Genomic DNA, 12528 nt, shown 5'->3' on the forward strand with positions numbered 1-12528 from the left:
AGCGCGGATTACGAAGCGTGGACAATGCATGACAACACCGGAAAAGCTCCGATGACGATGCGTGTCGTTGTGTTATGCACCGGGACGCCTGACTAGTCAGCAATCATCAAGTTTATATATAAGTACATGTATACACGGGTAGCGTCATGCTGCAGATGCTGTGTGTTTTTTTATTAAGGGGGGATCCTGCGTGCTCAAGGATATCTGTTGTCAATAGAGTGTGGCGCGTATTAATCAACATGTTGTTTGGGAAAGGGCAGATGCAAGACGCAAGACGCGGATGCTCACAACATAAGCCTTGGCAACCATCTGTACCAGGCACGGACGCATAGCGGACCGCTGTCTGCAGCCCACACGGACCAGATTACCAATGATACGATGAACCAAATTGCCTGGCACGGAGGGCGTTGACCTGCATGTTGAACCCAGCGCGGGAAATTGAGCCCACAGACACTCCTTTGCAGAGCTGATTGCGGGGAAAGACAATGGGACGTTTTGGGCCATGGGACACACACACACACACACACAGAGAGCTTGCTTAGGGACAAGACACAGCAATGGACATGGCAGAATGCGCAGGAAAGCTCGACGAAACAAAAGCAGGGCAAGGCAAAGACAAAGGATGGAACAAGAGGTTGGCTGGTATATCGATGCAAGTATGCGCTAGGCGCAGCGGCGCGCGTAGATCAGTTGGCCAAGCGAGAGGCAATCGGGCGTGCGCGACGCGCTCACGACGCGGGGGGCCCGTCCGGTGCATCCGGCGGCTGTGGTGATGGAAGAAAAACCAAGGACAGATGTTTGTTTGCGGTTGCAAAGCTGTGGAGGGTGTGGGTGTGGGTGTGGGTGTGTGGATGGAGATGGGACTAGCAAGGCAGAGAGATAGGGATTTGCCGTTTGCAGGCTGTTGCTGCTGCTGCAGTGGTGAGCAGCGACGATGCAGGGCTTACTACTGGCTGGCCGGGAGCCTTGTCAGCGACTCGGGCCACGACTGGGGCGGATGAGGGGGCCAAGGTTGAACAGGAGGCAGCAGGCTGGCAGGCTGGGTGTCGAGGGGCGAGGGACGAGGGCGGGTGAAGTCGAGTGGGTGGTGTCGGGCGGGTGGTGGATGGAGAAGCGGAAGGTGGTGGTGAGGCGAGGGCAGGCGCGTTGGGGCGGTGATGGAAACGGGGCTAGTGCGGCGCAGAGGCCACCCCGTCACAGACAGGCGGAGGGCAGGCGCGGGCAAGGCGGCGGGCAGGCGCAAACAGGTCGAGCGAGCAGCGCAGCGAGGCAGCGTGGGCGTGTCGACGCTGTGGCTCGCGGTGCATGCTCGAAGACGCGCTCGTCGGCGCCGTTGGAGGTCGCGAAAAATTTCCTCGACTCCCTGAAACGGGACGCACGGACCAGGCCACTAGCCCGTTCCTGGTGGTGATCCAGCCTACTTAATGACCTGTTCATTCTCTTAGATAGGCCCGCAGCCCACCTTCTCCGACGCGCTCGCGGCACCGCATCGAGTTACCATCCCGTCACGTGACCTCTCCAGTGCTGCGCCCACCGCACCCCAGCACCCCTGCCACAGAGGCTTCTTGCGCTGTGTGTGTGCCGCTGCATTTGCGTGTGCGCTTGGTGCGCCTTCCATGGCACTCGCCTGCGGGCGCATAGTAGTAATTTCTAATCCCGCTGGCCACGATGAGGTTTGTCGCATATTCCCACGCCTGCTGCATGCATGTCGCGCTAACCCGGCCATAGTGCCACCAGATTGGACCGTCTCGTCACGTAAGTGCACCCGACTCCAGCTTTGCACATGGCCTTGCACTGCATCCCGACACGCCAGAAAGAACAAAAAAATGCTCGCCATGTCCCTCGCATACCATGCCGTCCCATGCATCCCCCCCTTCCCCCCGCCCCGACATGGCATTGTTGCCCCTCTTGTCCCCTCTGGCCCACCCTTGTCGCATGCTCGCTAACCCGCGCCAAGGCTCCTCGAGACTGGCAGCACAGCATTGATCCGCAACACAGCAGCCGACCAACTCGCTGACGTCCAGAAACAACATCCCGATGAACTATTCAACCTCCTCACCCGTGTCATCCCTTACCTAAGGTCAAAGAGCTGGGAGACTCGAGTCGCTGCCGCCAAGGCCATTGGCGGCATTGCCGCTAACGCCGACAAGTTTGACCCCAATGCTGCTGATGACGATGCCCATGACTCCACCAAGCCCGCCGTCAAGTCCGAGTCAAATCACAGTGTCAAGTCCCAAGACAGCAATGGCGCCGTCAAGAAAGAAGAAAATGGCGATGCTGCCTTGCCGCCCCTCTCCCACGGACTCGATCTAGCTACCCTCGACCTGCCCTCCATCCTCAAGTTTGGTAAAGTCCTCGCTTCTTCTGGTGCAAAGGAGCATGACTACAAGCTGGCTGCCATGGACCCCGCCGAGCGCCTCGAGTACCAGAAGAGTACCCTCCTCAAGCGCCTTGGCTTCGAGGGTCCATGGACCGAGGACCTCTCGCCACCCCACGAAACCATGCCTCAAACACCCGGGCCCAAGACGCCTGCACCAAATCGCATCGACACCAATGTCCCACGTGCCGACAGTTCAAATCTAGCCTCTTCTCCCCCCCCTGCCTTGGCCACGCCCAACGGCCAGGGACTAAGTAAAAGGCAGCAAAACGCCCTCAAACGCAAGCAAAAAAAGAATGCTGCCGGAGGTGCTAACAAGGTCCAAATTGTTGATTTTAACGCAAACTCACGCAAAGATTCACAATCAGATGCAGTAGAAACCCCCAGTCGCCCCCATCCCATTGCCCTTAAGCTCGAAAAGTCGGAGAACGGCGACGAAGGCGGCGAAGGCGGTGTAAACGACTACTTTTCGCTCGAGCGCAACGGCGGAGACGACGACGCAAAGTTTGTCAAGGAGTTCAAGGGCGCGCCCGTACCCGAAAAGTCGTCGTTTCAGGCCGAGGCGGTGGAGGCTGGGCTAGAGTGGCCATTCGAACGTGTGTGTTCGTATCTTGCTGTCGAGCTTTTTGACTTCACCTGGGAGGTCCGTCATGGGGCTGCCATGGGTCTTCGAGAAATCCTCCGTGTGCACGGCGCCGGCGCCGGAAGGCGGAAAGGGCTCACTCGAGCCGAGAATGATCAGCTCAATCAACAATGGCTCAACGACCTGGCGTGTCGCATGATTTGCATCTTCATGCTCGATCGCTTTGCAGACTTCACTGGTGATAATGTCATTGCACCAATACGTGAAACTGCAGGACAAGCACTCGGTTCCTTGCTGCAATACATGACTGGCGACAACGTGCTGGCAACTTTCAGAGTCCTCAATCGCCTAATCATGAACCAGGACTTGCCTGTTGACACCAACCCCCTCAGTGCACCCTGGGCCCTTTGCCAGGGTGGTATGATTGGCTTACGGTACCTTGTCGCTGTGCGAAACGACCTGCTCCTTCAAGATGGTACCTTGATGGATGGAGTGCTCGCTGCAGTCACGAATGGCCTGAGTAATGACGATGATGATGTTCGAGCCATTAGTGCCGCCACTCTAATTCCCGTCGTAAAGGAGTTCATCGAGATGCGGCCCAAGGCACTCGAAGGATTGATGAACGTCGTCTGGTCATGTCTCTCCAGCTTGCAGGATGATCTCAGTGCTAGTACCGGTTTCATCATGGACTTGCTGGCTAAACTTTGCGGCTTCCCTCAGGTCCTCGAGGCCATGCAAGCAAACGCTCGCCAAGACCCAAGCCAGTCGTTCCATGAGCTCGTCCCTCGCCTCTTCCCCTTCCTACGACATACCATTACCAGCGTTCGTGCGGCTGTGTTGCGTGCACTAATCACATTCCTCAATATCCAGAGCCAAGACTCTGATGGCTGGATAGACAGCAAGGCGTTGCAGTTGATATTCCAGAACATTTTGCTTGAACGCAATGAAGGTGTCCTCAAGCTTTCCATTCAGCTTTGGGATGCCGTAGTTGCAAGCCTGGGCAGTCAATTACCCAATCATCTGGAACCCGTGTTAGATGCCATTGTTCCTCTCACCCTTACACCCATCGGAGTCTCTCGCCACCCCATCTCCCTGGATAAGTCGCTTCTCATCAAACCTTCAGGCCAAGCCATGGGACCACCACCCAATACTGAGACAGGCCGGAAATCGACACCCCCTGATGGCGCCGAACCGGCCCAAAAGAGGAGAAAGAAGTCCCGCCCAGGAAAAGACGACATGGCGATACCAACACCATCCTCTCAATCTCACAACGTCGACGGACACATGATTACTGGAGATCTGGAACTTATTGGAGCAGATGTCATGATCAGATCCAGAACCTCCGCAGCCCAAGCTTTGGGAACAGCCATGGGCGCCTGGCCCGAAGAATCGCGACTCCAGGCTTTCAAGTCCAGGCTGGTAAGCCCACTGTCCTCACCAAACTCCACGACTCAATTGACGGCTGCCATTATTATCGAGGAGTTTGGAAAGAATCTGAAAACCAAGGACGCATTGGCCGAGTTATTCGTTCAGCACCTGCTGCCCATGGTAGAAGGCGAGAGGCCTCTGGCCTACGAGGATCTTGTGCCAAAACTTCAGATTGTTCGTACCCAATGTTCATCGTTGCTCCACATATTCCAGGAAGCACATGTTCAGAACCTGCCCAACCTCTCAACCATTGTCCAAGGATTACCATTCACAAACAACTATGCTTTTGGTGTTGCAGATGCCGAAAAGCTCGTCACTGTGCAATACGAGAAGCTCAAAAAGGCCATGACACCCTCCTCCCGTATGATCGCTGCAGCCAATCTGGAGACGACGCGCAAGGAAGTAGAAGCCAGCATCCAGGAAGCTAAGAGCATCAAGGAAGAGCGCGATATTCGCATCAAGGCCGCTGCTGCTGGCGCGCTTGTCGCGCTTGACTCGCCTCCCAAGAAGCCATCACCACCGATCAAGGCTATGATGGATAGTATCAAGAAGGAGGAGAATGTGGAATTGCAAAAACGTTCTGCAGCTGCTGTTGCCGGATATATCGTACACCTGGTCAATGCCAAGAGATCGGGTGTGGTGAACAAGGTTGTCGGCAACCTGGTCAAGTTCTACTGCATGGAGACGGCAGAAACTCCCGAATTTGCTGGACAGTCGCATATTGAAACTGGTATCCTAACACTCAAGAAAGATGAAGACGTGCGCGACCATCCAGACGCTGCTCGATTCGCAGAGGAGTCACGGGCGGCGAGAATCACTAAACGTGGTGCACGCGAGGGCTTGGAACAAGTTGTTGAACGTTTCGGTGCCGAGGTTTTCGAAAAGGTGCCCATTCTGAAGGACCTGATTGAGCGGCCGATCAAGGAGGCGTTCACTGAACCGTCGCTGCCTCCGCAAATTTTCAATGAAGACGGTGTATTTGGACAAGAAGTCGTCGATGGATTGTCGACTTTACGTGCTCTGGTAGGCAAGCTACATCCAAGCGTGAGAAGTTTTGTCAAAGAACTTCTTCCGCTTATTGCCAGAGCCTTACAGAGCAAGCTGTACGTATTGCGGTATGCAGCTGCTAAGTGCTTTGCAACCATCTGTAGCGTCATGTCTGTTGAGGGCATTACCATGCTTGTCGAGAGTGTGCTACCAACCATTAGCGATGGTGGTAACGTGCATGCTCGCCAGGGAGCAATTGAGTGCATCTACCACCTCATTCACGTCATGGACGATGCAATCCTGCCATATGTCATCTTCCTCATTACTCCTGTCCTTGGACGAATGAGTGATTCAGACAACGATGTGCGATTACTCGCCACAACCAGCTTCGCTACACTGGTCAAACTTGTACCACTCGAGTCGGGCATCCCCGATCCACCAGGTCTTCCAGACTCCCTGCTCAAAGGCCGAGACCGAGAGCGCAAGTTTGTTGCTCAAATGCTCGACGCCAAGAAAGTGGAGCCTTTTGAGATTCCGGTCGGTATCAAGGCAACGCTCCGTTCTTACCAACAAGATGGTGTCAACTGGCTGGCATTCCTTAATAGGTACAACCTTCACGGAATCCTCTGTGACGACATGGGTCTTGGTAAGACTCTGCAAACTCTTTGCATGGTGGCTAGTGACCATCACATGCGTGCTGACGAGTTTGCCAAATCTGGGGATCCAAACTTCCGTCGCCTACCATCTCTCATTGTGTGCCCGCCCACCCTGTCTGGTCACTGGCAACAGGAGATTCGCCAATATGCGCCTTTCCTCAGCTGTGTTGCTTACGTAGGCTCGCCACCAATCCGAAGTCAGTACAGGAACGAGCTTGACAAAGTAGACATTGTCATTACTTCCTACGACATTTGCCGCAACGACGCCGATATCCTCAAACCCATCAACTGGAACTACTGCGTCCTCGACGAGGGACACTTGATCAAGAATTCCAAGTCAAAGACAAGCCAAGCTGTCAAGCAATTCCAGTCGAATCACCGCCTTATCCTCTCCGGCACGCCAATTCAGAACAACGTTCTTGAGCTGTGGTCCTTGTTTGACTTCCTCATGCCAGGTTTCCTTGGTACGGAGAAGGTCTTCCAGGAACGGTTTGCCAAGCCCATTGCCGCATCTCGGTTTGCGAAGAGTTCGTCAAAGGAGCAAGAACGGGGTGCTTTGGCCATTGAGGCTCTTCACAAGCAAGTGCTGCCCTTCCTCCTTCGTCGTCTCAAGGAAGAGGTTCTGGATGATTTACCACCCAAGATTCTACAGAACTACTACTGTGATCTTTCCGAGCTGCAGCGCAACCTCTTTGACGACTTCACTAAACGTCAAGGCAAGGAAATCCAGTCCAAGGCTGGTAATGCCGATCGTGAGAGCAAGCAACACATCTTTCAGGCGTTGCAGTACATGAAGAAACTTTGCAACTCGCCTTCGCTTGTTGTCAAGGGCCCTACTAACAAGGCGTACGAGTCAACTCAACAGTACCTCAAAAAGCACAATACTACGATTGACGATATTGCGCACGCACCCAAGCTCGGGGCTCTCAAGGATCTGCTTGTCGATTGTGGCATCGGAGCATCAGATGTTGTCAGCGACAAGTCGGCGAACGCGAACGGCGACTTACCCGAAGCTGTCTCCCAACATCGCGCCCTCGTCTTTTGCCAGATGAAGGAGATGTTGGACATGGTGCAGCACAATGTGCTCGAGAAGCTGCTACCGTCTGTCCAGTTCATGCGTCTGGACGGTGGTGTTGAAGCGACCAAGCGACAAGAAATTGTCAACAAGTTCAACACAGATCCGTCTTACGACGTCTTGCTTCTTACCACTAGTGTCGGTGGTCTCGGTCTCAATCTGACTGGTGCCGACACTGTCATCTTCGTCGAGCACGACTGGAACCCGCAAAAGGATATCCAAGCTATGGACCGCGCGCATCGTATTGGTCAAAAGAAGGTGGTCAACGTCTACCGCATTGTTACGCGCGGTACCCTGGAGGAGAAGATCCTCAAGTACGTATTCACCTATTTTCCTTAACCACATGGTCACAAACGCTAACCCTCGTGAACAGTCTCCAACGATTCAAAATCGACGTTGCCTCGACGGTTGTCAACCAACAAAACGCCGGTCTGCAGTCCATGCAAACGGATCAGATCCTTGATCTCTTCAACGTATCTGCTGATTCAAACGATCCTTCGGCTCTGCCTGCACCACCTTCAAATGCCAAGGACGACGGCACTGGCATCGATGAAAACGATGCTGTTGATGCCACGGGCGCGCTGAGAGAAAAGGGTAAAAAGGGCTTCTTGGATGAACTGGGTGATCTCTGGGATGAGAAGCAGTACGATGAAGAGTTTGACCTGGACGGTTTCCTGGGCAAGATGAAAGCTTAGGAGGTTTTTTTTTGAAAGAAACAATTGGCGATAAGAACCTGTAGACAGGCAATGTTTTGAGTTTTGAAGCACAACTCTCTTTTCTTGTTTTTGTCACAGGATTGGGGAGGTGGCGTTTCAACGGTGTTTTCTTCTTTTCTTCTCTTCTTTTGACGTCTTATTGATTGTATGACGTAAGGCTGGGCGGGCGGGCGGATGGGACTGCAGGACGGGGCAGATGCGAGACCGGTTGCGTCGGATTGTTTTTTTTTCTTGTCTTTTTTTTTTGCTTTTCAGACTCGGCTCTTTTATCCCGAGGGGAAGGAGAGAGAGTTAGAGGAGAGAGCCACCGAAGTATGCGTGTGCGTGTTCGCGTATGTGTGTATTAGCATGGCGTTTTGAGAGGGCATTTTGGGTCGTGTTGGAGAGTTTTAGCCCCCCACCTTTCCTGTTTTTTTTCTTTTGGTGGGATGGAGGGGGGAGGGGGGTGACCATGGGAATGTATGCATGTATGTAACTATGTATGTATCGAAGTAAGAGGGAGAGTTAAGTTATGTGTGTATGGAACAGTTGGGATATGAAATGCTTTTGTTTTCGTATGACGTGTTTGTCCACTTCTTTTCTCTTGCTATCTACTAGTGTGGGGTTTAGTGATGGGTTGCGATACGTGTCGTTGTCTCATATACCAAGTCCGATTGTGAGGGCATCTGATGGAGCACTTGAACGGTTTCGTGTGCCGTTGACGACGGAGTTGTAGCAGCGATTGTGTTGGAAGATATTTTATTTTCCTCACTGACCATTTCGTTTGGAAGGTAGCATGGGGCATCGTGGGAAAGCTGTCGGTTACAGAATCTATAATGCTCTATTATGTCTCCGTGCTGTTGAGGTGCGTTGCTGTTCCTTAGAGCGTGGACGTGTGAGTTTCCCATGATGCATGAAGATACCCGGGAAGATGATACAGAAATCCTCTGGTACAGTTTCGAAACGAGTGTTTTGCGTTTACAGAGAACAGCAGTTGTAGTATAGGGGTGAACAAACGTCTGGCGTGGTATGTTTTTGTTCATGAGATCACATGTTCACTGTGTGAAAGGCGTTTCCGATTAACAGTTATACCCTCGAGTAAAGCTCTAATGAAACTCAAAGATACACATAGCGACTGCAAGATTCTGGCCAATGTTTTTTTTTTCTCATTTGATCCGGCATGCCGCGGCCGCGCGTCATATAGGCGGGGATCCTTGGAAATGACCAGATGTGGATTTGCAGAGATGGCAGAAAGGGGACGGGAACCGGCACCAGACTATGGACTTTGCATCTTCAAGAGAAAATATCGAGGGCTGTTTTTTTGGTTCCCATATAGAATGTGTCATGTCTCTGTTAGTAGTAATGCCCATGCCATTCATTGGGCTCCATTGGACTTATGCATGGAGCTGCTGATGTCAGCAATGCCTTTCCATACGGTCGAAACTTGCTTCTGATAAGGTGTCCTTCAAACTAGTGAGTAGGGTAGATCTCAGATTGGTATCGTAGGGATCCTGGAAACAATACGCGGCCAGCCACAGCGAGAAGAAGATCAGTCCAGGGGCTTCACTGCATCCAGGATAACTTGGAATAAAGTCATAACAAAAGAAAGAAAAGGGCTGGAAACTGGAGGCTCGTCATGTCACATGGCGCTTCCCAAAGTCCATAATGGATCCCAGGCTTGCCAATCGCAATTTATTTTCTGGGCTTGTTTTAGTTGAATCGGTACGCTGGGTGCGCAAGGTCTAGCCTCAGATGTCAATTGGGTTGTGCGACTGGCCACTGGCGCAGGGTATGATCAATGGGAATGCTTGGAAGATCTCCGGGTATCCGCTTGATGGTGGGATATCCCGGAATGGTACATCCATACCTGGAGCCTTGCTTGCCCATGGATTATGAGAGGTATTCCTAGGTGTGATTCTCTAAGCTGGATTGCCAATGACGTCATCGGAATCTGAACTCAGGGGAATGCTTTTTGGCGGGTGATCCGTAGATAGTTCTTGGGAACCCCTGGTATTACGCACTCGTCCACGTAGATAGTAATAATAAAAGGTGGATGCGCCTGGTCATCGCCATGCTCAGATGAGATCAGCAAGGGCCGAGTGCGGTTCCGATACGTCCAGTCTGGGTATTTGGAAACATGAAATCTCGACGGACTGACACTACGTATTCCAAGCGCATGCTGAATGCAACGTAATGGTGGTGGGTGGGCCGGGAGTGGAGGTACGAAGTCGTTGTTTCAAGGCAGGCGATGATCGTTTGGGCAGCGAAACTTCGGTGATGCCTGTAGTGTCAGTTAGCTGTGTCAAACATGATGTCAGCAGAGAAGAGTAGGGAGGGAACAGGGCTTCAGATATTGAAGAGAGGATTTGCTTGTGTTGTGAGGCGAGCTGTTGGGTAAGACAAGTCAACAGGTGTTTGAGACGGACAAGGCAAGTGTGGGGCGGCCCCTGTTGATCAAGGACGCTTCAGGAGGGGCCTCCCGCTCATTGCGCACTGATCGCGTCGTGTAGGTGGTGTACTTACGTACTAGTACTGCTCTAAGTCTTTGTTATCACAGCACGGCACTGTTCTTTCCGCACGGTTCCGAGTTTGTTTGTACAAGTGCCGGTCGCAGCTTCTCCGAAGGGCCTGTGCAACTGTTGCCGATATGCAAAGCAACTGGCTCCACGCGGCAAAAGAAATATACTCGAAATCTGACAGTCCTAGATACATGTAGTATGGAACTTGGCTGATGGGTACTGGTCCCTCGCTGTCTAGTAGTAGATGGCTGGAGTATCATCACACATGTCTGATGATGTTCTGTTGTTCTTGCACTGTCTGTGAATTGATTGTGCACAACACCGCAAATGCAAATGCAACGCCAATACTGTCCGGCTAAGTATTCTTTTGGGAGCCGCCCCCGAAACCTTATGAAGGAACCATACCCCTCATGCAAAAATAGGGCTCCTTTTTTCTCCATACACATGGATGATCACTGTTGTTTCCTCTAGAAATATAAATCTTTACCCAAAAGTATACATACCCTCACCTCCAATAGCACAAAAATCCAAATTCAAATGGTCGACTTTATGGTCAAAACATCGTCATCTGAGTAGAGCGGCTTCGGTGCCTTGGCGACATGATAAAAGTATACAATGCATGTCGATAGCATACAACGCCTATGGGAAGTCATGAAGGCGAAACTAAAATCCAGCCCATCAGTGATCAATAGATATAACATAATGACCAAAAGTCCCACAAGGGAAAGTAGATAGCTTGTCTACCTTTTCAGGTCCACCAAGCTTAGTGCTGCCACGCTATGAAACTCTCTCTTACTTTCGTCGCTATCGTTTCCAGCTCGGTCCTGGCCGAGGGTGTACAGGCCCGAGTCCATGGAAACTATCAACAATTGTCACAGCCCCCAGTCCAAGACAGCACGGGCTTGAAGATGCGGTGCAGATCCATCGCGAGGGATATAGAGAATGCACACCGGGTAGTAGCTCGAGACAACCGGGCGGGTGCTATGCTCTCCAAAAAGCTTTGCGTAGGTAACTTTGCGCCTGCCATGGGGCGTTTTACGGTTCTGATACCCAAGCACACTGGCGCCTCGAGCGACACAGAATGGGGGTCCGCATGGGTGGGTATTAGTGAGTATACATTTGAGTCCCAACTACGGGGTGGCGTGGACTTGGCTGTTGAAATATCCGGCAAGGTATCATACACGGCATGGTACGAGGGGTTCCGTTACGAGGCATCCTATCTGTACAATTTCAACGTTACAGGCGGGGATGTGATCCAAGTGAATATAGCGACTACATCGCCGACCATGGGGCATGTTCGATTGATCAACGTCAGCACTGGCAACAGTATTAGTGTGGATGTGACAGCGCCTCCAGGCATCTTCTTGACCGGCGACAATGCAGAATGGATCATCGAAGACTTTTTGGCTGGAGGGTGTTTGCCGCTGGCAGACTTTGGGAGGGTGGTGTTCACAAATGCCAGTGCCAAGATGAGCACTGGTCGGGTGGAGGATCTGAGAGGTGCTACGATTATCAAGATGGTGTTAGATGGCAAGCTAGTTGCTGATAGTGTTATCAATACTTAGCCTATCGCAGATTGCAATCAAGCACGTTGAGTAAGAAAAGCTGACGGGCTGGCTGCGAGGGACACGCAGTGAGTGTTGTCGTTGTTGTTGTTGTTGTTGAAGGAGCAGCATGAACGTACACAATAATAATCAAAGACCAATCACTACGTGGATGTGACCTATAGAGCAGAGTGGCGGTATTGGACATTAGTGAATCATCTGACCGCCTGATTTCGGCTGGAAAGGAGGGCCAGGATGGGTGCCATGACAGGTCCAAAACGGCAGGCTGTTGGCATGGAGAACCATACGATCGACATTGATTAGGCGACTGGGGTGGAATGCAACGGGCAGGGGTGCGGACACAGATGCTGTTGCCGATAGCCAACCGGGATATTTTTAACTTTGAGCATGGCATTCTGGCTGAATGCAGGCGTGGGGCACGTGGTGTAGTAAGGGCATCTGAGGCGGTCAGGGAGCCGACAACAAACGTCGCTGGGGCGTGTCCAGCCAGGCCAAAGCAACGAGAGAGCCGCTGAGCAGTGGGAACGATGACGACAGGCGGCGGCAGCATCACGAGGGTTTTTAGTGGCCTGGGCCTTGTTGAGAAAAAGGTGAGGCCGAGATGAGCTGGGAGCAGCGAGGGGGACGGTGACAGCGTAAGACC

At 52.3% G+C, this 12528-nt stretch overlaps 2 protein-coding genes across 2 annotated transcripts; both read left to right on the forward strand.

Moving 5' to 3' along the window:
• Positions 1 to 1668: 1668 nt before the first annotated feature.
• Positions 1669 to 7872, forward strand: PSV08DRAFT_363884 (uncharacterized protein; the record flags this gene model as incomplete). The annotated part of the gene is made up of 4 exons (XM_014227711.2): positions 1669 to 1673; positions 1729 to 1755; positions 1958 to 7420; positions 7480 to 7872. 4 exons carry the CDS (start codon positions 1669 to 1671, stop codon positions 7799 to 7801), a joined length of 5817 nt encoding a protein of 1938 aa, XP_014083186.1. The 3' UTR covers positions 7802 to 7872.
• Positions 7873 to 11099: 3227 nt separating this feature from the next.
• Positions 11100 to 11885, forward strand: PSV08DRAFT_249227 (peptidase A4 family-domain-containing protein; the record flags this gene model as incomplete). Its single annotated transcript, XM_014227710.1, has 1 exon — positions 11100 to 11885. The coding sequence occupies one exon, from the start codon at positions 11100 to 11102 to the stop codon at positions 11883 to 11885; it is 786 nt and encodes a 261-aa protein (XP_014083185.1).
• Between the last annotated feature and the right edge of the window lie 643 nt (positions 11886 to 12528).

This window comes from Bipolaris maydis (assembly GCF_028858645.1).
Source record: "Bipolaris maydis strain C4 unplaced genomic scaffold PSV08scaffold_10, whole genome shotgun sequence".
NCBI lineage: Eukaryota > Fungi > Ascomycota > Dothideomycetes > Pleosporales > Pleosporaceae > Bipolaris > Bipolaris maydis.